At 36.0% G+C, this 23,448-nt stretch overlaps 2 protein-coding genes across 9 annotated transcripts in view; one reads left to right on the forward strand and one right to left on the reverse strand.

The window, feature by feature from the left end:
• Positions 1 to 796: 796 nt before the first annotated feature.
• Positions 797 to 20,271, reverse strand: LARP7 (La ribonucleoprotein 7, transcriptional regulator). Of its 4 annotated transcripts, none has more exons than XM_047856269.1 (13): positions 20,131 to 20,271; positions 13,374 to 13,584; positions 12,722 to 12,822; positions 12,569 to 12,652; positions 12,266 to 12,430; positions 12,092 to 12,185; positions 11,668 to 12,018; positions 11,430 to 11,574; positions 9,613 to 9,761; positions 8,706 to 8,824; positions 5,452 to 5,611; positions 5,149 to 5,240; positions 797 to 1,417 (listed from the first exon to the last, which is right to left on the reverse strand). In XM_047856269.1, exons 2-13 carry the CDS (start codon positions 13,573 to 13,575, stop codon positions 1,337 to 1,339), a joined length of 1,743 nt encoding a protein of 580 aa, XP_047712225.1. In that variant the 5' UTR covers positions 13,576 to 13,584; positions 20,131 to 20,271; the 3' UTR covers positions 797 to 1,336. The 4 variants fall into 4 exon arrangements, with proteins under 4 accessions (XP_047712225.1, XP_047712222.1, XP_047712224.1 ...); XM_047856266.1 differs by having other exon boundaries at positions 11,668 to 12,021; XM_047856268.1 differs by having other exon boundaries at positions 11,668 to 12,021; positions 13,374 to 13,577; positions 20,131 to 20,249.
• Positions 20,272 to 20,334: 63 nt separating this feature from the next.
• The window catches only part of ZGRF1 (zinc finger GRF-type containing 1), a 92,391-nt gene continuing 89,277 nt past the window's right edge, over positions 20,335 to 23,448 (forward strand). For 2 of the 5 annotated variants that reach the window (XM_047856260.1, XM_047856263.1), the window contains exon 1: positions 20,342 to 20,728. The gene's annotated coding sequence lies outside the window, so the exon portion shown is untranslated. Of the gene's footprint in view, positions 20,729 to 23,448 lie in introns of all 5 variants that reach the window. The other 3 variants (XM_047856265.1, XM_047856262.1, XM_047856264.1) reach the window with 3 other exon arrangements.

The raw sequence follows: 23,448 nt of genomic DNA on the forward strand, positions 1-23,448 counted from the left end.
CTATAAGGTCCATGGGAGAGAGATCTTTGTCCCAAGTGCTAAAAGTGTCCAAAGATATTTGCTGAATGACCACTTATCTTGTTTTAAAAACTGCCAAGGGGAGAATTTCTTAAATTTTACTTAATAACCCTTCCAAAGTCACCTTAAGACCGTCCTCACTGAGACCAACTGAATCCTTTAAACATACATCCAACTGTTGACTATTCTGGATCAACTGAAGCATATTTAGTCATAATCTTCATAATAAGGTTTAGTAACTATTTACAGATATTTCTTTCCCTCCATTACAGTGTGTGTACATTAGCTTTCCTTCATAGAGAAAAAAAAGGGAACGGGTCAGTTGGCAACTTGCCAGATACCTATTTTTAGTATTAATAAACTGCTGTCACCTCAACCAGTGAGGCAGCCAATCTCCTCAAATCCCTGGCCCACAGAAGTAGTTTCCTGACTGTAGGTCTTCTACAATTACGCACCAAATGAGGCCCTCACTTCTGGATAAAGCTGATGGAACTACAAATGGTTTCTAGCCCAAGGAAATGAACCCCATGGCTGTTTTTAATATTCTGATAGGGGATCAAGATGCCAGTCATGAAAAGGCCCTGTAGATTCAGTTCTGAGAAGGACTTAAAATACTCCAGTCTGCCACTTTCCTGAATAAAATGATAGAGTTCAGTTATGCCCAAGGCTGATTCTGAGAAGATGTTTTTTCTCCCTGTGTTCAGAGCATCTGGTACATTTTACTTTGGTTAAGCAAAATAAAATGTTTAACTTCATTTATGAAAAACAAACTCAATACTTTTAAAAGTTTAATATTTTAATTGGACAGTTCATATGGCCTATTCAGTGGAAGCTCAGATAAGCAAAGTGCAATGAACAGAATGAAGTATCACACATAAGTCTCTGTATAAGTCAACATGAAAAGATATCCTAGATATTTGAAATGGAAAAAGCAAACTATAAAACAAGTACAGTGAGTCTACTGTCAAACAGATTTTCTTAAACTATTTGTGTAGTATTATTTTTGCAAATATTTTGTTTTTTGTAATATAAAAACAACAAAATCAATGATAATGTTCAAAACATTTACTAATTATTTTGAGGTTGATTTGTAGAAGATAATTTCAGCAAATAAGACGTTTAATGTAAAACTGTGGGTATACAATGTACTTGTCTCAAAAAAAAGTCTTATTTACAAGTTAAGGAACAAAGGTATTTTTTTTAATTAACGTAGGTTTCAGAAAAACATTCTTTATTATTGACTACCATAATAAAATGGATTTCCTAAGAAAAGTTCAAGTAATCATTGAAATCTTAAGAGGTGAACCAAAAGTGTTTTTTAATCATATTCAGAAAATCTAATATGTTTACTTGCTTGTTGAGTCTTTGCCAGTCTAATCTTCTCAGCTTTGGTGATTAACTATGGAGAAAGAAATTAGAAATCAGAATGTACCGGATGCTTAAAAAGATAATTACGACTAGAAAAATCAGGTTGAATAAAAATTTTTTAAAAGAGGGAAAGGTAGACAAAAGACATAAATTAAGCGTAGCCCAAATCAATATAGAAAGAACTGTTCAGGATTATGGCTTATTAAGTATAATAGATAATAAATCTTAGAATTACCTAAAACACTCAAATTTTAGTTTCACATTACTAAAAAATTTTCAGTTGAAAACAGCCACTCCATGCTGGCAATTTTTTTTAACCTTTTAGGAGGGTTCAAGACCCATATTGGTTAGTTGTTTCATATCCCCTTGGACTTGAGTATTAATTACTAAGACATTTCTTAAAAGATATGTGGTCCTAAATAATTATATTGTGCGTGCGAATTCATGCATTATTGGAATGAGACAATATATTTTGGTCTGAGTGCTACACAAAGGTTTGCTTACAAATCTGAAGATTAAAATATTCTACCTAGGGATCCACTCTTAAGAGAACTTATTACTTACCACACCCTTACATAAATACTTTAATATTTTTAAAGGCAAATGAAATTGTATGGAATGTAGAAGACCGTTTAAGATGTCTAAATATTCCAAAAGTTTTCTTGATGTAAAAATTTTAAATATCTTATTGTAGCTTTGGAGGAAATGAAAATCTTACTCCCTTAAAAAATAGATTCTAGGGGCTCCTGGGTGGCTCAAGATGGTTGGGCATCCAACTTTGGCTCAAGTCATGATCTCATAGCTCATGGGTTTGAACCCCACGTCAGGCTCTGTGCTGACAGCTCAGAGCCTGGAGCCTGTTCTGATTCTGTGTTTCCCTCTCTCTCTGCCCCTTCCCTGCTCGTGTTCTATCTCTCAAAAATAAACATCAAAAAATAAAAAATAAAAAAAATAGATTCTAGTAATTATTCACCAGTTTTGTTAAAATGTTTTGTGACTGTGGCCATTGGTAGGAAGTCACTTTTATTTATTGTTTAGTTTCTTAAAGTGTTTGCTTAATATTAAAAGTTTACTTAAAAGTTAAAGTAGAAGTCAGCATAGAGATAGACCGGCTACACAAGTTAAAAATACAAGTACTTAAAGACAAAAACTCAAAAGATGCCAAGGTCACCAAACAGTCTGTTTATGATAGAAAACAGTAATAGCCACATGAGGACCACATTCACAAAAGTCATCAGCAAAGCCAGAACCAGGGTTTATATCTATGGAAGTAAATGTTTATGGGATATATTTAAGATTTTATTACCATGGATATGAAATTAGGGTGCCCCTGTATTTGTTGTTTTTGTACAAAAATCACTTCAAGATTAAACCAAAAGCCTGTTCCTCATTATAATTTCATGAATTCTGTCTTTACCTGTTGAATATCTGATATATCAGTAATTTGTAGAAAAAAGACCATGCTAACTAAATTTCAAATATGCTTTAAAAGCTAAGGATGAATGAGAAAAGACTCATGGTCTCCAGTAGCTGTTACTGCATTTTACCCACATGCTCAAAGTGATAGGGAAGACTACAAAGAAGGAATGAGCCCCTTTCTGGGGGACGCTTCCTCATCTTACTAATCTTCTGTGAGAACTTACCCATATTGATCTCTATGTGTAAAAAATATGACCATGAGTATAAAACACCTTTTTTCTTCACCTATTCTCCTCTTTTAATATTGCATAAACTGACTGGGACTTAGGAAACTGTCCCTAGTTTCCTTCTGCTCCCTGACATGAAAATGCAGAACGAAGATTCATTACCAGTGCTTTTCTTCCTTCGCTCATGGACCAAACACTACAATACTACTGGGAAACTTTGAACTGTCGTATCAGAAAAGCGCTAATGTCATACTTTTTTAGCCGCTAATTTTTTTCTAAATATTTAACTTCCGTTACTACGGTGCTTGCTCCCAGGGATCTAGCTGTAGTGGCCTCCTTCCCTTTAAGGCTTCTGTGCTTTCTGGTGCCTCTGCCTGGAAAGCTATGCATTTAAGCTCTCCTGCTTGTATGCTCAATTTCCTAAGGTCTGCTCTAGTGTCGCTTTCACAGAGAACTTCCCAGAACCTCATGTGATGTAAAGATATCTCACAATACCCTTTACTTTGCTCTTTATACACAGCATTTGTCATCACCTGACCTAAACTGTTCATCTGCAAACTTCACGAAAACAGGGTATTTTGTTACTTGCAGCTATTTCCTAGAATGGTGGCTAACACAAATCAGCACTCAAAAAATATTAATTAAATGAATTATCAAAAAGGTAGACTGACATACTAATTACTGTGTTTTCTGCAAAGTATGTACAATACCCACTTTGTGTGGGACCTTATTTTAATTACATGACAAGAGCCAACTAGCTACTTTCACATCTTCAGCTAGAATCCTATACTATTTATCAAACAAATCATGCTAAGGACAAGACTGGTGGTGCAACAGATAAATGACATCAGGAAAAAACTTTCCAACTCAGTAACAGAGGCACTCATTGTGTTCCAATGAAACTTATAAAATTCCCCAGTAACTGTTTATTTCCTTGCCTCAAGTTTATTTATGGAGATTGGATCTTTCTGAAAAACAAAACTAATTCCTAGTTTTAAAAACATATACGATTTAAATGAAATTTCACACCAATTAGAATGGTAAATACTATTTAACAAAGTGATTTCATTTTAGTTATGAGCTCTGGTTCAATGATTTTAACATTTAAATAATCTCAAGCAGGCTTTGAAATTACCACCTCTTAGACCTGAAAGAATCCTTAGGGAGGAAGGAGGCCTTCCCACATTTCAGCAAATTCAGTCTGTATTCATGGAAACAGAATTAACAAAGACCAGTAGGAAACCTCCCTTCAAATCACCTTAAATTCCAGTGAATCCTAGGCAATGCAAGGCCAATGAAAACCACTCAACAAACCTAGCACACAGGAAGTATTATGATTTTAAGTGTAACCAGTCATAGAAGAATGCATATCTTTTTAGATTCTTATTTAATAATACACATTTAAAAATTTTATAATAGCATTAGTTATTATGTACCCTTAATTTGTCCTAAGCACTTAAAGATGTACTACTATTTATAATAATCTGATTAAAAAGAATAAACGTGACAGCACACAAGCAACAAGTATTAAATTACTCAGTATCATTTAAAATGAAATTATTGAAACAGAGTCTATTTTACATTATTTAAAGTATTTAAGCTTGTTTGTTTCACTTGTTGACTACTAGAGAGAAAAAGGAATAAAGCTTCTCATTGCTATAACAAACATTAGGCATAAAGTCTCCCAATCTTATCTGTGGGGGGTCATATCTTAAAAAACTACACCCTTAAGTACATTGTGTTTTTACCATTAAGACAATCTTTAAATAATCATTTACTAACCAAACTATGATACATAGCAGCCAGAATTCAACACTGTTGAAATTAAACTGCTACTAACAGGTACAATAAAAGACAGGAAAACAAGAAAACTCTAAATTAAAATTATGTACCCTGTGGGGAAAATAATTCTAATTTCGTATATTTCAAAATCCATAGAAACAAGTATTGTCTCTCACAATTTAAAATGCAGTATACACCATGTAAATCTTTATCGTGTATAGGAAAACCAAGGTTATTTTAGGACTACACATTACTGACTTCCAGAAAACATTCAACCTCTTATATTTAAGCTATCAAACAACTATAACAAAAAACAAAAAAATGAATTGATTACCTTCTCAGTGCCTCTTTTCTTTTCACGAGGCTGATTAAGTTTGGCCTGCCTATCTACCAAAATCTTCTGCCAATACCTCTGCTCATGATCACCTTGAAAACAAACAAAAACAATAATCACTGATACAAATGAAGAAACATATTCAAGGCATTAATCACACTTCAATAATAAATCTATAGTTGCCTGATTAAATACTACTTTGTACATGCTAGAATATGAATAAAAAGTTTATTAATCAAAATCAGAAAACGTAGTACAATCACCTCTAAGTAAGAGTTATTAAAAAAGACTCTGACGTTTTACCAGAAAGGATCTCGAGATTCCAGCAGTGTTTCTTTTTAATTTCCGTATATGCGTTTATTACTGCTTGAGCATCCTCAGGGGTTTTAAACCTAGCATGGCATTCTGTATCTCCTTCTAGCAAATCCACATAAACAACTTCTGAGATTGCTGCCAAAGTATCCTGCATTAGAGTTTAGAAAGATTTTACATAAATAATAGAAATGTTTGATAATAATTCTAAAATTATTCCCATGGTTGTGTTAGAATGTGTTACATAAATAAGCCATATCCAGTTTAAAATGTGGAGTAACTATCCTACTTATCATACACAGGGGTGCCTGGCTGGCTCAGTCAGTACAAGTTAGGTGACTCTTGATCTAGGGGTTTTGAGTTCGAGCTTCATGTTGAGGGTAGAGATCATTTACATAATCTGGGCTAGAACTCACAACCCCAAGATCAAGAGTCATAAACTCTCTTGACTGAGCCAGCCACGCACCTCTAAAATATACACAAATACTCTTAAAATTGACTTGGACAAAGTTGAAAACTCTAATCAAACCCTTTTTTTCAATCACAATCTTAGAATATTAACTAGAATAGGACTACTACAGAGAGACAACAGATTTATAGAGCAGGATGTACAAATAATTTCCCCTAGCCCCCACATCAAGAAGGGGATTACAAGTCACAGTATAGTTAAAATAAGGAATACAATTAAAAACAAACAAAAAACCCAGAATGGATTGGGGGAGAAGGTGCGTTTCCACTTATCTGTACAAAATCCCTTATGACTTAAAATATATGAAAAAAAATTCAACTTTTTCTAACAACTTGTGAAAAAAAACATTTCATGGGAGCCTACAAAAATCCTAGGTTCCTGAGTAGATCTATGGGAATATAGCTCAAGAGTTCATACTTTCTGATGAAATACCTCAACAATCTCTTCTAAACAAGTTGTGGTCCCCCAGCAAGGAAAAGTTTTACCTATAATGCCTGCTGTGAGGGCAAATTAACAAGATTCCTGCATTCCTAACCATTTCTTCCCAGCATGTTCTGTGGTGTAAACAATGCAATTATGCAGGAATGTTATATAATTCTTCATTCATCAACTTCCATTCAGAAAACCAAAGAAATTACTAGAGATTCCCAACTTAAAAAAAAAAAGCACTTTACGCATCTGGCTTTACTTTTGACCCAAATTTCAAGCCTCAAAGAATTTAGATTACTTTTAGATGTTGGATTTTTAAGGTCTGAATTCTGTAACTGAGCAGTATTCTGGAAATATTATTTCACCACAATATAAGAAAAGTTTATTAGTTAATAATAAAGAATAAGCAATAAAAACCTGAGAAGCCAGGGAGTATTAACTCAACCCTACTCTTAGCATATTGCCTATCTCAAAATTGGCACTTACTGATTGCTAATTACATGAAAAAAATAGAACTGGAGGGAAATATACTTGCCAATTCTTTCCATTTGTACTTGAGTACTAAATTTAGAAAGCAAGACAAATAATTGGTATGAAGTTAATGAAATGTGAATATATTAACTGGTAGTGTTTTGTAACTGACTTACCAGATAGACCCGATTACTACAATTCAAAATATTACCTATATACCCATTATAATGTTAGGCTAATCCCAGGACTTAAAACCATTCCTTAAAATGATAAATTAGCCTGGTAATCACATGGGCAAGTTAAATAGCAGTAAATACCATAATAACTCCATTTTTGTTCTGGCAAAATATAAGTAACTACTAACTTTTAACAATGTTATGATTTTTTAAGTAATTTTTAACTGATACACTTATCTTTTAGATAACAAAAGCTCTTTGATGAATATTACTGAATCTATGTTATTTCAAATAACAAACTTCTTCTAATTTTTCTTTTAAATCTTTTGCAACCTGATTAACCACAGCTTCATTTACATCCTCAGTTTTTTACCCTTCTGATCTGAAATTCTGTATTGTTACCATACTCTGAAATATAAATTGGTAATACCAATTTGGGATTCACCAAATCCCTCATCAACATCTTAAAGAGAATCTAAATTTATGTTAGTGACAGCTACAGGATTTTACAGGAAACAGGATTTCAGATAAAGTGTTCACAAGCTTATTTCAGTGAGCAACTTCAATGGTCATGCAAGTTAAAAAATGTGACCGGTAGGAGTCTATGCAAAATCAAAACAACATACCAGATGACGATGAATGTCAGCATAACAATTGAAAATATATTTGCTATGAAAATATATATGCTATTTTACATAGGAATATGTCAATAAGAAAGAAATATGGTTGTGCTGTTACAAAAGGCTGTTAGAAGATCAAATAGATAAAGTGAAAAAAGACTGCAGAGCAATAGATATAACAATGTGTACTGTAAATTATATAGGACTCCGTATTTATTTGTACACGCATACAAAATTTTTGTAGCTTTTCAAAATATTTTACACTTTTCTGTAATTGTTTCACATTTTTTTTAATTGTTTCACATTTTTAAACAATCAGTGCAGACTGAAAATAGCAAAAAAAAATTAATAAATAGTATTAACAAAACCTTTCTTCTCCAAAAATATCTTTCATTTCTTCCAGGAAAAAATTTCAATTTCCAAGAGGATTAACAGACAAAATTACTAAATTTACGTTAAGTTAAAAAATATGCATATGATATCCCCTTTGTTCCAAAATAGCTCTGACTTTCTTTAGGTCACAAAATCTTTTGGGAATCTACTGGAAGTTAAGAGCTCTAATGAAAACAAATTATGTTCGCTACAAAATCAGACAACAACAGATGATTAAAAATTCGTAATAACTTCAGACCAACTCTAACGTTGACTAGATATTTAATACATTTTAGCATGAAATATTTTCTAAAATAAATTTTTTCTGAAAATAGATGTCCCTTAAAGGAATACCAGGAAAGCACTTTACTTATTCTTTTAAGTTATAATGACTATAGTAAGGCTTACTCATTCAACTACTCAATCAACCATTAACGGCACCAATAAAAATAAGCCAAGTGCAGTTCTATAGAAAGAGTAATTTAAACTGAGCTCACTGCAAATTTCATCCAGCAGGGAATTTCAGACTTCAGATTTTGCTTCAAGTCAAATACAAGAGTTACGGTAGAATCAAATCTAGACATAGTTTATTGCAGAGGAACAAATTCTAATTTTACTTGCTTTGTTTTCCATATGCAAAACATTTTCACATGGGGAAGTTTTAAAAAGGAAAGAGCAACAACTATCCTCAACACACAAAAGCATTACCCTGACTTGTTTCCTGCCAGGCAGAGGCTCAGTGCTAATGATCTTCACAATCACGCCACTGACAAACTGTGGTCCTGTTGCATTAACCTTTTCCTGGGGACAACACTCTTCACTGTTTGCTGTTGATTTGAAAAGGAAAGAGAAATAAGCCTCTTACACTCAGTAATTTAGTAGGCCCACTTTAGAAGAACAACAGTAATTTCTTCAGCTGATTTAAGTAACCAATTTTAATTTACTTAATGTAACTGTAAAATAAGTTATTCTGGTGTCATACTGCTTACTGCAGATTACCATGAATGAAAATACCCAAACCTTTACTACTCTAATTGCAGAGCCTGGTTAGAACACTTGTAAAACCTTAGAAAAAACTCCCCCTTTTTCTTAACCAAATAATAGAGTACTTTACTTAGTAAACAGACACAGAACAGTATGTTAACATTCAACAAACATTACGATTAAAATGTGAAAATTTAAGATTTTCAATTTGTAAGAATTCCAAATATGTCCTAATAGGATAAAATTACAGACGGAAATTGTAATTTTTGTTTCTACAAACTTTCTCAATTGATAGACACTCATCACTAATTCTGATTAATAAAAACTGTAGAGAAAACTTAAGTAAAAAAGACACTTTCTTTTTTCTTTTTTTAATTTTTTTAAGTGTCAAGGGCTTGAATTACAAGGGGCTTGAACATAGGACTCAGATCCAGAGACACATGTTCTACTGAGCCAGCCAGGTGCCCAGAAAAACAGGAGTCATGGAAACGAGCACTTCAAATATTCTTATATCAAAAATAAATTGCACATTTAAGTTTTTAAAAATTAAGGTTTATCCTGTAACTCAGAAATAGTACATTAGTATATAAACACAATACAATACTACAAAAACTATTATAGTGGTATTTACTTTTTTCATTTTCTATTCCAGAGTTAGGAGCTACTCCATTTGTTTCCATTTTTGACTCCGATTTTATTTGGGATATTGTTTTTTTTAAAGAAGACATGCTGGCTTTTTGCAGTGCTAAATACTCTTTTTTCAAATCCATCCATTCGCTCCTGTAACGAAAAGAATGTACTTTTGAAATAGTGAAAAAAGATGGTCAAATAAAAAGTTATTATCAAAGTATATACATTCACAGTGCTTTGTAATCTTTTCCTTCTTCAAACACATACATTCACACTACTTCTGGAGTCCTAAGTCCATCCAGTAAATATATAAAGGGGAGTTCCATCTGACCCAACATTCAGATTGAATGTTTTAAATTTGACAATTCAATTCTTGAGTATGTTTCAAATATTTTCATTTATGAAAATAAAAGTTTTGAATTAATTAACTAGTAACAATTAGTCATCACTAGGGGGAAAATGGCAGATTACTATTTAGAGATTATTTGTTAAACTGCTTCCAATTTGGGAGATAACATTCCTTAGCATTTACTTGACTCAAAAGGAATTTCTAAGAAGAAAAAAAACGCCCCATGGAAGCAATTTATTTATTTACATGCATTTAACATGTAGATGTTTCTTCAAACAGCTAGAGCTCCTCCAGATAGAAACACAATGCCTCTCCAGGCTCCACAGGAGCACTCATTGTTACTCTAATCTATGCCATCAAACAAGCAGATAGGGTTTTTTTTTTTTTTTTAAAGAGGATATCTTGTGGTAATGGTCTTAGCTGTTATTATTGACATCTGTATACTTCAAAAAAAAAAAAAGTATCCAGACCCACCCAGGATCATACATTCCCAGAGAGCTGATACATTAGAATAACAAAAACCTCTTGTAATGATTCTCTGAGATAAAAAGGCAAGAGGAATTCAGCAGTTAAGAATAGTATAAATACAAGTGCCTGAAGTCCTTGCCTTTTAACCTTCAAGAGGAGGACAGGGCACTTCGAGAGTGCAATTCAAGAAGGATCAGAAAAACTTTCTTGGCAAAGGTATGGTTTTTTGCCTTTTCTTTTCTTTTCCTACATGGCTTCCGCTTCTTGTGTGGATGGACTCCCTTTAACTTTAACATGGAAGTACTTTCTTTGACTTTTAAATAGTAAGTGCTTCCATGTTTTAGTAGAAGTGAATCCAAATCATTCCTCTGAATGTAACAAGGCAAGTTCCTTATATAGCCCAAGGGGAGCCCCTTTGCTTTAACATGGGGGTACCTGCTGTGTAAAACAAAAGTAAGTGCTTCCATGTTTCAGTGGAGGTGTTCCCAAATGGACACAACTTTTATCTTGATCCGGCATTTTCTAAGCTTACTTTACAGGTTAAGGAATGGTAACTTTTTCACATTTTTACAAGACTGGGCTCCCCACCACTTAAACGTGGATGTACTTGCTTTGTATCTAAAAAAGTAAGTGCTTCCATGTTTTAGTGATGGTAAGTCTTACTTTTACATTTTAGAAACTTACAAGGCTTAATTTAAGCCTCACCGAAATGACCATCTATGGTATATTTAAGCTGTACCCTTAAAACTGTTAAGGAACGCACTCTACTTTAACATGGAGACACTTGCTGTGACATGATAAAAATAAGTGCTTCCATGTTTTAGTGTGGTGGTTCCTTTCAAATCCTCAACTGCCTTATATCCATTATATGTGCAGATCTTGGCTACATGCCATGACTGTTGCTAATATGCAACTCTGTTCAATACAAATTGGAATTGCACTTTAGCAATGGTGATGGCGTGTGCCAATTTTCAACTACAGAATCTGTATCATCTACTTACTTTGAAAGTACTCTTAAGGGTATAACCTCTTCTCCCATTTTGTGCCTCTCTTTGTGTTTTTTCTTATGCTTCCTTTTTGCTTTTAAAAGGGATCCATCTTTTACATCTCCAGTATCCTTTTCCTCTTCAGTAGAGACTTCTAAATCTTAATATCAAAAAGTTAACTTTAGGTAAATAAGGATTTCTTAATCTCATTTTAATTTAATTGTAGATAAATTAACCTTGAAGTTGTCAATACCTTTGTTTTCTTTGGGAACTTCTACATCTTCTTTTTTAATGTTGTCTTTCTGTGTTATTTTCTTTACTTTTGACCTGGGAGTTGGGTGTTCTGCTTCTTCAGAGATACTTCTCTTCCTCTTCCCCGTTCTGACTGTAGGTAAGCTGGATGCTTCTGCTCTTTCCCGTTTTTTCTTTTTCTTTGACGGTGGCTTCTGGGGTTCAGTAATCTCTACTTCAGATCCCTCAGATGTGGTCCTGGATCTTTTCATTTTTCCTACAGTCTCTTTACTTGTGTCAATATTTGACTCTTTGGTCTGGATATTGTCCTCTTTCTTCATTCGGCCTTTCTTCTTCTTCTTCTTTTTCTTTTCTTCTGTAACAATGTTATCATTAGTGTTCATTTTAATTCAACTACATTTACTTAAATATCAATATTAAGTTACCTGATACTCCAAGGACAGGAATAGGCTTATTTTTTACTGTTTTAGGAAATATGCCAGGTTTTCTTGGTGCTTCTTCTGGTGGGTTGTTAAGAAACTGAAAACCAATAAAATTTTGTTACTATTTAAAAACACTTGCTAATTGTCTTTGCTTTTCTTTTTAGGTTCGGGACCTACCTCAATAGCTTTTGCTGCTTGTTCTTTTGTTTCAAATTCTACAAAGGCAAATCCCTTTGGATCTCCAGTAGATTTATAATGTGGTATACTTATATAAACAACATTGCCACATTTCCCAAATACTCTTTCAATCCAGCTGTGATTAACATTTTTGGGAAGTAATTCCTATAAGTGAGAAGCAATATTAAAATAGAACTTTTTCAGGGTCAATAAATTTTTTACTTGTAATGTTAGAATGTTTCTGTCATTCTTTTGAATGCCAGCACTGAGCTTTTAGAAAATAAGGTCTCACCACATACATACCACATACACTGTCCGCTCATCCTCATCTTTTGGTCGTTCACCTAAAGGCTTTTTTCTCCTGATTCTGGTGCCTTCTAAGTCCAGCTATGAAATAGTTACATGAGATTAATAACTGACATAATAATTCCACGATATAGTTGTAATAATTCTTACCTCTACAACAGATGAACTTTTCAGTGCTCTGGCTATTAACTTCCCATCTGTGGTCAATTTTTTCATTTTGTTGAAAGACACGAGAAGTGATATATCAACATCTAATGGAAATGCATAAGTTAGTATTACAGAGAATAATTGCATTTTGGTAAAAAATTAATCACATTTCCCTCCTTTCAAAATTAATTAGTAAAATGCCTTATGAGAATTAATGCACTAAGCACACAGCATTCAAGAAAACTCTGCTCACTGAAAACTGAGCTTGCAAGGAGCTCAACCACACAAACATGGAGCCTGGGTGGCTAGTTAGGTTAAGCCTCCGACTTTAGCTCAGGTCATAGCACAAAGCCTGCTTGTGAACCCCTGTCCCCATATCTCTGCTCTATCTCTAAGATAAACAAAAAAATATAGGATGTGTGTCTCCAGAATTAACTGAAATCTTTGTCTTTTAACACTAGAAATCTGTCTTCTAAAGCAAAAGTGAGCTGTAAGAGTTTTCACGTGTAAAAACTAATGGATTTGTATGTATAGTATATGGTATATATCACAATACAGAATATGCTACCATTGTATTTATGGTAAACGTTGTACAAGTTTAAGGCAGTAACCCTCTAAAACTAGTTCCATTCATTATACAGTGAAGTAAACTTACATCCATCTCTGGACTTTTCTATTTGTTCTCGAAGAAATCTATCCTTGTGAAGATTTGCATCTCCAAACCAGAAATCCACTTGCTTAGCAATATCTGCAAGCACTTGTTTAACTCGTGACCGTTTCTTTTTTTCTACTTCTTTTTTCTTTTCAGGGTTTTCTTCTTCCATTGCTTTTTCTTGCTTTCCACTTTCAGCTTCCATTCCTGTGTACTGAAAAAAGTTTTATATCACATGTAATAATAGGAAAATATTTAGGTTACCCTTTTTATTGTCTGAAGGGTTAATAGACTCATTCAGCTGACAGAGAACAAACTTTGGGTTAACACTTGTAATTAGCTGAGAAAACTTTCATTGTGGTTTTTTTTAAAATACCTGTTCACTTTTCATTGGCCTTTTTACTTTCAAAATAATTTACAACCTATGTCATTAATTAGCTTAAGGTTTTGATGCATTTTAGTTCAGGGTCAGAATGTTCTAGTACAGCATAAAATCTCTACCAACATCTATATCTCACCAAGCTACTACACTTCTAAATATGTCAAATTATAAGATTAAAGTCTCAGATATTCTCCATCTTAACAAACTAAAAAATACAATCTCCAATGAAATAAGTTGACCTTGGTTTTGATTTTTAAGTGTTTTCGTTTTCAGTGTTAAGTAATCTCTACACCCAAAGTGGGGCTTGGGGGCTTGAATTTACAATCCTGAGATCAAGAGTCCCATGCTCTATGGACTAAGCTAGCCACATGCCCAGAAATGTTAATTTCTGTTCATCAGAAACAAAACTGGCTTTCTCTTTTCCAGGTGACCTTCCCATCCCAGTGTTTATTTCTTGGGACAGCAAACCTCTTTCCTTGAGTTACTTTGCATGTATCTTCTTTGTTATCTAGCTCTTCCTAAAACCTGGTTATCTAGCTCGTCCTAAAACTGGTTTTCTAGCTCTTCCTAAAACCTGGCTGGCAAATCTTCAACTGAGGGCCTTCTGAATTTGCAAACACTTGCTGCCTAGATAACATGGCTTGCTCCCTCACTTGCTAAAGTCTTGTTCAAATGTCACTTCATTTAAAACTGCAAGTTTCTGGGGCGCCTGGGTGGCGCAGTCGGTTAAGCGTCCGACTTCAGCCAGGTCACGATCTCGCGGTCCCTGAGTTCGAGCCCCGCGTCAGGCTCTGGGCTGATGGCTCAGAGCCTGGAGCCTGTTTCTGATTCTGTGTCTCCCTCTCTCTCTGCCCCTCCCCCGTTCATGCTCTGTCTCTCTCTGTCCCAAAAATAAATAAACGTTGAAAAAAAAAATTAAAAAAAACTGCAAGTTTCTGGATACCTGTATCTCCCTTGCCTTACTTTTCCTCCATTGCACTTATCTTCTAACATTATTGTACATTTAAAAAAATGCTTATTTGTTTTTAGGAGTGGTGAGGCAGAGAGAGAGGGAGATAGACAATACTAGGGAAGCTCCTCAAAGCCTGACATGGGGCTCGAACTCATGAACCGTGAGATCATGACCTGACCTGGAAGTTGGATGCTCAACTAACTGAGCCACTCAGGTGCCCCTACTGTACATTTTTATTTATCCTTCCTAGAATGTAATATTAATGAAATCAGGTTTTTGTCTGTTTTGTTTACTGATGAATTCCCATTCCCTGGCACACAGTAGTCACTCAAAAATTTGTTGAATGAATTGTGGCCTCTTCACTGAACCACTAGAAGTACATACACAAAAAGAAGTAAATGAGCAAAGGCTTATTAAATCGGGCCTGCGGTGAGATTTATCTCTGTAACATAGTTTTCCCATATTTTATTTCCCAGGCTTTTATTTCCCATAACTGTTTTCTTGGGACACAGGAGAGTGAAGACATATGGGGAGAGTTTTATCTGATTGCACCAGGGTGGGAGCCACTATTGGTTGGTATGCAGGCCTTGGACCTATGCGACCAGAATGGCATACTAGATTGATGGGAAACAGGGGCTAAGGCTTTTACACATCAAGGTGACCTAAAACATTCTGGTCCGTTATCTATGGAAGTCACACACGTCTGTTGTAATGTAAAGGGGGGAAAAAGTGGATTTGGATTAATTGCTCAGTTTGAGTAAGTGCTGGGGCCGAGACTCCAGATGAGATGAAGATGCTGTCCCTACTGTATCTTCTGTCTTTATCCTTCTTTAAAGCTCAGTGTACATAGTATAAAGCCTATTTCTGTCTCTTTGGCCTGTCAGCTGGAATCAGTTACTGAGCACCAATGCTGCAGACAGTAATAGAAATAGAAAATGTGTTTCAAAGTGACACCCAGTAAGAGAGTACAAGCCATTAATGCATTTCACTTCAAATCTCCAACTAAACATGCAATCTCACAAAAATCAGATGAGTATTTTGGCATTTTCAGAACAGGCTGGAGCTGATGGACCAAGTACCAATTTTGAAAATATACAAGTAATGGGGCACCTGGGTGGCTCAGTCGGTTAAGCGTCCGACTTCAGCTCAGGTCACGATCTCACGGTCCGCGAGTTCGAGCCCCGCATCGGGCTCTGGGCTGATGGCTCAGAGCCTGGAGCCTGCTTCTGATTCTGTGTCTCCCTCTCTCTCTGCCCCTCCCCCGTTCATGCTGTGTCTCTGTCTCAAAAATAAATAAACATTAAAAAAAAATTAAAAAAAAAAAAAAAAAAAAAGAAAATATACAAGTAATGAAGTATTTATTGAGATACATATAAAAGAATTACTTGTCAGAATTAATCATTAAAAAAACCCAAAAAAAACCCAAAAACCAATCAGGTGTCATTCAGTGCTGAATAACCACATTCTTCAGCCCATCCTGTAAAGCTTCCCTTTCCATCATTCTAGTAAAACTGAAAACAGTGATCTCCACTGACTACTGGACCCCTAAGTAGCTCTTGCAGTCAAACTCCCTCTTTGAAAATATTTTCTTCATCTGGCTTCCAGGAGAGTTTTCCTCCTTCTCAATTTCCTTTTCTGGACCATTCTACTCTGCTCTACCTTTACATGCTACCCAGAATTGAATTCAGTCCTGGGCTCCCTTCTTATCTCCACACATATCCTTTCTGAGGGTCCCAGGCTTTACGCTGTTTAGCTCTATGTTGATGTTGCACAAATCTATATTCTCCAGCCCTTACTTCTCCCATTAGCTCCCCCCATTCCAATATTCAATCATCCATTTGACATCTTCACTTATCTTCCTGAACTATATATATCTCATGTGGAAAATGGCAAAAACCTAACACTCAAATTTTAACAAACCTCTTTTTGCCTTGTTTTCCCCATTCTGGAAAACACCAATCACAAAACTGTTGAGAGCAAAAATTCTGAAATCCTCCTTCTTTTCCTCATATACCACAACAAATCCATTAGCATTTTTGTTAGCTCTACCTTTATAAAATATATCCTGAATATGAATACTTTTCATTTATCACCTGGTTCATGCTATCATTGTGTCCTGTCTGAACTACTACAAGAACATAACTTGTGCTTGCTTCTACTCTCCTTCCATTATCACCAACTCTCCAGACAGCAGCCAGAATATGTAAACCAGAGATGTCAATATCTTGGACAAAGTCCTCCAAAGGATTTTTAATCACACTCAAAATCCAACTTCATTTCTAACAATTTAGTTAGATATCTAACTTCATGGGGATATCTAACTTCATTTCTTAACAATTCTTTCCAACAGGTTCACTCCAACTACAACATATCATTCCTTAAACATGCTAAGGCCATTCCCATCTCAAGGCCTGTGCTCTTGCTGTTTACCTTCCCTGCCACATCGCAGGGATTACTTCCCTGTTCATTCAGGTCTCCATAAATGTCAATTTCTCAAAAAGGCTTTCTTTCACTCAATCTAAGATATTCCTTACCTGGCAACTTTAACCCCACCTATCCCCTCTGTCACCACTTTGTATCCTTGTATCTTCTTGGAGTTATAATTTTATTGTCTGTCTACCCCACTAGAATGCAAAAAACTCTGAAGGTAGGGACTTGAGCTTGATCACAACTTAAGCATTTGTTAACTAATTATTTAAAAGGATCTCTCATACACTGCAAAACGTTAAGCACTTCAAGTTCTTTTGAAAGGGGGTAGGATTATAATTTAAAAATACGCGGAAGCTAAAAATTATTACATAAGGATCCAATGTTAACTTTTCTTTTTGTAAAAACTCCAAATTAGTAAATGGCATACTATTAGCTCTCTAGTTCCTTTCCTTGTCAGAGCCACCATCTAAAGAAACAGTGGACAGAATTGCAGAAGAAAGTCACGATTACCCCAAACCAGATTTTTCCTATCATTCTCATTTCAGAGACCCTCCTCATTCCTTTTCCTAAGGATTATTTTTGTGACCCGAATAATTAAGTTCCAAAACTCTTGCCTAGTGTGTATAACATATGTCTGCAATTTCGATTTTTTTTAAAAATTTTTTTTTAACGTTTTATTTATTTTTGAGACAGAGAGAGACAGAGCATGAACGGGGGAGGGGCAGAGAGAGAGGGAGACACAGAATCAGAAACAGGCTCCAGGCTCTGAGCCATCAGCCCAGAGCCCGACACAGGGCTCGAACTCACGGACCTCGAGATCGTGACCTGAGCTGAAGTCGGCTGCTTAACAGACTGAGCCACCCAGGCGCCCCTGCAATTTCGATTTTAAGAAATATATCCTCTAGATAATCAAATACATCTCTGTTATTAGAGGAAGATATGGATGAAACATAAAGTAACAAGATAGGATTCAATTTAACTTTCCTATGCAATGGCTGCTAGAAAATCAGGAAGTTACACGGCAGTACTTTTGTCAGTCTTGATTCTCTAACTCTACCTTCTCACTCCCTCCATAAAACATAACCATTATTATTACCATTATTATTACCAACTTCTGGAAGGGCTCTTTCTCTCCTTCCAGTGTGTTCACAACTACTGTCACTATAATACAGGAACAGTTTATAAATGGTTCCAGAAGTCATCTATCCTTCTCAGAAGCTGTGTAACTTGTCCAAAACACAGATCTAATTTTATGATTTTAATGTTACAACTTTCAACATTAAAAATCCTTTAGCGCTTCCTTACAATATGCAAGTTTAAAAAATTGGTAATAAAAAAATAAAAATTAAAAAATTGGTGATGAACCAGTGACATCTAACTGGCTTCTAAACAGGGGCTTAAGGAATAAAAGTTACTGTATAACAATGCCAGTTACTTTACATATATTGTTTTAAATCCTCAGTCACAATCAGGTAGTTTCTTCCAACTTGTTTTGACACAGGCTTAAAGGTGAAGTGAATTGGCTGAAACTAGCTAGGTAAACAAGTTCTGGTAAATTCGACTCCTATTAGTAGAACCTCTTGTAGTCTGTCATCATTCATTCTATCTTCTGACTCAGATATTCTTAACCTAAAGTCCAGGGAATTTTGGATGGCAATTTCATGAAATTGTTAAAAGATACATTTTAAAAAGAAATCTAAATATGTGAATATAAAATGAATACACATCAAATATTTTAAGTAATAAATCACGGAACTAGTTAAGTAGGATTTTTTATGTGTGTGTTCTGTGTTAGGAAACAGTTAAGTATTAAAAACTAGCTCAGGGGGTGCAGAGCTGGCTCATTCAGAAGACCATGTGACCCTTAATCTCAGGGTCATGAGTTTAAGGCCCATGTTCGGTGTGGAGCCTACCTAAAACAAGATAAATAAATAATAAATTTAAAAAATTATATAAAATACCAAATCGAAGGAGAATTAAAATAAATAAGCAATGAGGAACACTGAAATGAATTTGTTAATAGGTGTAAAACTGGTTATGGCAGTAATTGCAAAATTAATTTAATTCCAAGACTAATTTCCATTATTATCGTTTTCTACAACTTCCACAAAGTAAAATAACTCAATGACAATGAAAGAGATAACCTAGACAACACATACAATATAACGCTTCTTGGCCGTTTCAAGGTTCTTCATAATTTCCCTACAAAATTATACGCAAAATATTTGGACATGTACATGAATTTTCCTGGGAAACTCATCCATAGCTTTTATCGTTTTTGGAGGAAATGGTGTGTCAAAAACGTTAAGTTCTAGTCACGGCTGACCACCCAACGGTACCAGAACTCCCTTGCCTGTGTGCAAGTTCTGAATTAGTCTTTTTACCTTACTTGTCTTATAAACCTCTATTCAATTTTCAGGATCCACGTTAAATGGCATCTTACTCTCTATAGCTTTCCAAGACCACTTCTTCCTTAATTAACTGCTACCTTACTTTCCCTAAAGGGCATCTATGAACGCACTCAGTACACTTAACACTTCTACTTTGTTAGCTCCTTCCCGTAATTGATTTTCGACATCCTTTGATGACAAAAACTAGAATCCTGAAAAAGAAAATGACTTAACTTCACAACACAAGCCCTCACATTCGCTATCGTTTGGCCGCCAAGGCTCAGATCGACGAAGTAAGGTAATTTCCACTTCGGCTACGGCCCCCCTCAGCACCCGTCCTTTCGCAAGGACGTCGCCAAATGCTGGGCGGACCCCCAACCTCCCAACGCCGGACAATACGCGCCCCCAACCTCTGAAAACTGGAACTACAAGGGCTGCCAAAGCATTTCTGCGCGTGCGCACAGAGAACTAGCACAAGCAAACTGATGGGTTTGCGGGAGGGGGCGAGGTGAGAAGAACGATAGATAAAATGGACTGCATGAAAAAAGAGAAACTGAGACCTCGCTCAACCTGACCAACACTATCTACAGTCTACTTGGAACTTACTCCGCTCAATTCCCAACACACAGGGCTGGGGACTGCGTCTTCCAACCTTTTCGTCTCTAGATCCTTATGGTCCGGGTTTCCGCGTCATAGGACGAGCGACACCGTTCTCCCGTACGCCTCGGAAAAGACAAGCACGGAGACCGCGCGTCCGTCGCTTACGTCACAAGCGTGAGCTGGCGCAGGGGGCGGGGCGTCGGAGTACGCGGCTGGCCTAGGCTCTCAGCGAAAAGTTTGGCGGTTTGAAAATGCTGCTTCTCGTGGGCGGGCCAAGTATTGGGTCCTGACTTGTTCCGGTCGCGGGCTAATGACGCCACAGTTTTTCGCGGGAGAAATTCGAAAGTGGATTTTATGCAATGGACCGGTGAAGTGTTTTCCCGGGATTGAGGGTGGATAGGCAAGGGGTTTTTGAGCGAGAGGCAGCGTCACTGATTTAGGGCAAAGAGTTAAAAGAATCTGTTCCGCCAGAAGCGGACTGGTCCGGGTGCCGTGCGGACCACGTTTGGGTAGTGACTGTCGCAACTTGCTCCGAATCCCTGTTAAATTGCTGCCTCCTCTTCGCCGCGTTTCCAAGCCTCTGCTCTGCAGTTCCCGCATACGTGTAAGGACCAGGGAGGGTTTTTCTGTTTGTTTTTAGGACTGACAAAGGGTCAAGTCCTTTGTCAGTCTCATTGCCACTTGGTTAACACAGGATCATGGTAATTACTATCTTGGTAAATGAAGTGTGGGCTTCTTTTGGTTACTTGGACTGACTGGTTTCTTAAACAGGATATTGGGTTCGAGACTCCAACTTTTGAATCTGAACCATTTATGGATTCTAAAGGTCCTGCTTGTTCCAGAATAAAAGACAAAAAAAATCTTGTGGTACTTAAAAGGAAGTGGTACTCATTTTATTGAGAACACTGAATTTTATATATGAATGTACAAAGCAGTGTAAGGATATATGAGTATATATGTGTGTGGGGGTGTGTTTGTATGTGTCTGGTTATATAAACATCACACCATCTGAGGGCTCCATACCACTTTAAAAGTTTTCCACATTAAACTTTGACCCTTTAGTGGATCAACACTTGATGTTGATGAAGACTTTAAGGAAATTTTTTTTTTCTTTTCAAAATGTTATGTAAATTATAGTTAATTAACATACAGTGCAATTTTGGTTTCAGGAGTAGAACTCCGTGATTCATCAAGGAAGACTTTAAGGAAATTTTTTTTTCTTTTCAAAATGTTATGTAAATTATAGTTAATTAACATACAGTGCAATTTTGGTTTCAGGAGTAGATCTCCGTGATTCATCACTTGCATACAACACCCAGGGCTCTTCACAAATGCCCTCCTTGGTACCCATCATGCATCTACTGTCCCCCACCTTCCTCCCTCCATCAACCCTCAGTTTGTTTTTTATCCTTAAGAGTCTCTTATGGTTTGTTTCCCCTTTTTCCCCCCATCCTGTAAGTCTCTGACTGACTTACGTGGCTTAACGTAATATACTCTAGCTTCATCCACATCGTTGCAAATGGAAAGATTTCATTCTTTTTGATCGCTGAGTAATATTCTATTGTGTGTACATGTATATATGTATAGATACAATACATCTTTATCCATTCATCAGTTGCTGGACATTTGGGCTTTTCCCATAGTTTGGCTATTGTTGATGTTGCTATAAACATTGGGATGCATGCACCTCTGAATCTGTACTTTTTTTATCCTTTGGGCAAATACTAGTGCATTTGCTGGACTATAGGGTAGTTGTATTTTTAACTTTTTGAGGAACCTCCATTATGTTTTCCAGAGTGGCTGCACCAGTTTGCATTTCTACCAACAGCTCAAGAGGGTTCCCATTTCTCCACATCCTGGCCAACACCTGTTGTTTCTTGTGTTGTTTACTTTAGCCATTCTGACAGGTGTGAGGTGGTATCTTATTGTGGTTTTGATTTGTATTTCCCTTATGCTGAGTGATGTTGAGCATCTTTTCATGTGTCTTGTTTGCCATCTGAATGTCTTCTTTGGAAAAATGTCTATTCGTGTCTTCTGCCCATTTCTTAACTGGATTGTTTATTTTGGGGTGTTGAGTTTGATAAGTTTGTTATAGATTTTGGATAGTAACCCTTTATCAGATATGTCACTTGCAAATAGCTTCTTCCATTGCATAGGCTGCCTTTTAGTTTTGTTGATTGTTTTCTTCCCTGTGCAGAAGCTTTTTATCTAAAGTCCCAATACTTCATGTTTGCTTTTGTTTCCCTTGCCTTCCACAATGTCTCTAGTAAGAAGTTACTCTGGCCAAGGTCAAAGAGGTTGCTGCTTGTTCTCTTCTAGGATTTCGATGGTTTCCTACCTCACATTTAGTTCTTTCATGCATTCAAATTTATTTATTTATTTTTTTGTTTATTTATTTATTTTAAGAGAGACAAAGATGGCATGAGCTGAGGAGGGGCAGAAGGAGTTAGAGAATCCCAAATAGGCTCTGTGCTGCCAGTGCAGATCCTGATATGGGGCTTGATCTCACGAATTGTGAAATCATGACCAAAACCAAGAGTTGGACACTTAACTGACTGAGCTACCCAGGCACCCCCATTTTGAATTTATTTTTGTGTATGGTGTAAAAAAGTGGTCTGTTTTCATTCTTCTCCATGTTGCTGTCTGGTTTTCTCAACACCATTTGTGGAAGAGACTGTCTTTTTTCCACTGGATATTCTTTCCTGCTCTGTCAAAGATTAATGGACTGTATAATTATGGGTTTATTTCTGGGTTCTTTGTTCTGTTGATCTATGTGTCTGTTTTTGTGCCAGTACCATACTGTCTCTATGACTACAGCTTTGCAGTATAGCTTGAAATCCAGAATCAGGATGCCTCCAATTTTGTTTTTCTTTTTCAGGATTGCTTTGGCTATTTGGGGTCTTTTGTGGTGCCATACAGATTTTAAGATTGTTTGTTCTAGCTGTGTTACGAATGCTGGTGTTATTTTGATCATGATTGCATTGAATATGTAGATTCCTTTTGGTACTATAGACATTTTAACAATGTTTTTTCTTCCAGTCCGTGAGCATGGAAAGCTTTTCCATTTCTTTGTGTCCTCCTCAATTTCTTTCATAAGTGTTCTATAGTCTTCAAGAGTATAGGTCTTTTACCTCTTTATTTACCTAGGTTTATTCCTAGGTATCTAATTGTTTTGGTGCAATTACAAATGGGATAGATTGCTTGATTTCTTTTTCTGCTGCTTTGTATTGGTGTATAGAAATGCAACAGATTTCTGCATGTTGATTTCATATCCTGAGACTTTGCTGAATTCATGTATTCTGGTAATTTTTTTGGTGGTGTCTT

Source organism: Prionailurus viverrinus, chromosome B1, assembly GCF_022837055.1.
Source record: "Prionailurus viverrinus isolate Anna chromosome B1, UM_Priviv_1.0, whole genome shotgun sequence".
NCBI classification, from domain to species: domain Eukaryota; kingdom Metazoa; phylum Chordata; class Mammalia; order Carnivora; family Felidae; genus Prionailurus; species Prionailurus viverrinus.

What these genes read in the sequence shown, in the direction of transcription:
- LARP7 (XM_047856266.1), bottom strand. Translation starts at nt 13,575, where the DNA reads ATGGAAGCTGAAAGTGGAAAGCAAGAAAAAGCAATGGAAGAAGAAAAC. An exon ending in AAGCAGCAAAAGCTATTGAG is followed by an intron (nt 12,186 to 12,265) that starts GTAGGTCCCGAA and finishes ATTGGTTTTCAG; the next exon opens with TTTCTTAACAACCCACCAGA. An exon ending in AGTTCCCAAAGAAAACAAAG is followed by an intron (nt 11,575 to 11,667) that starts GTATTGACAACT and finishes TTTGATATTAAG; the next exon opens with ATTTAGAAGTCTCTACTGAA.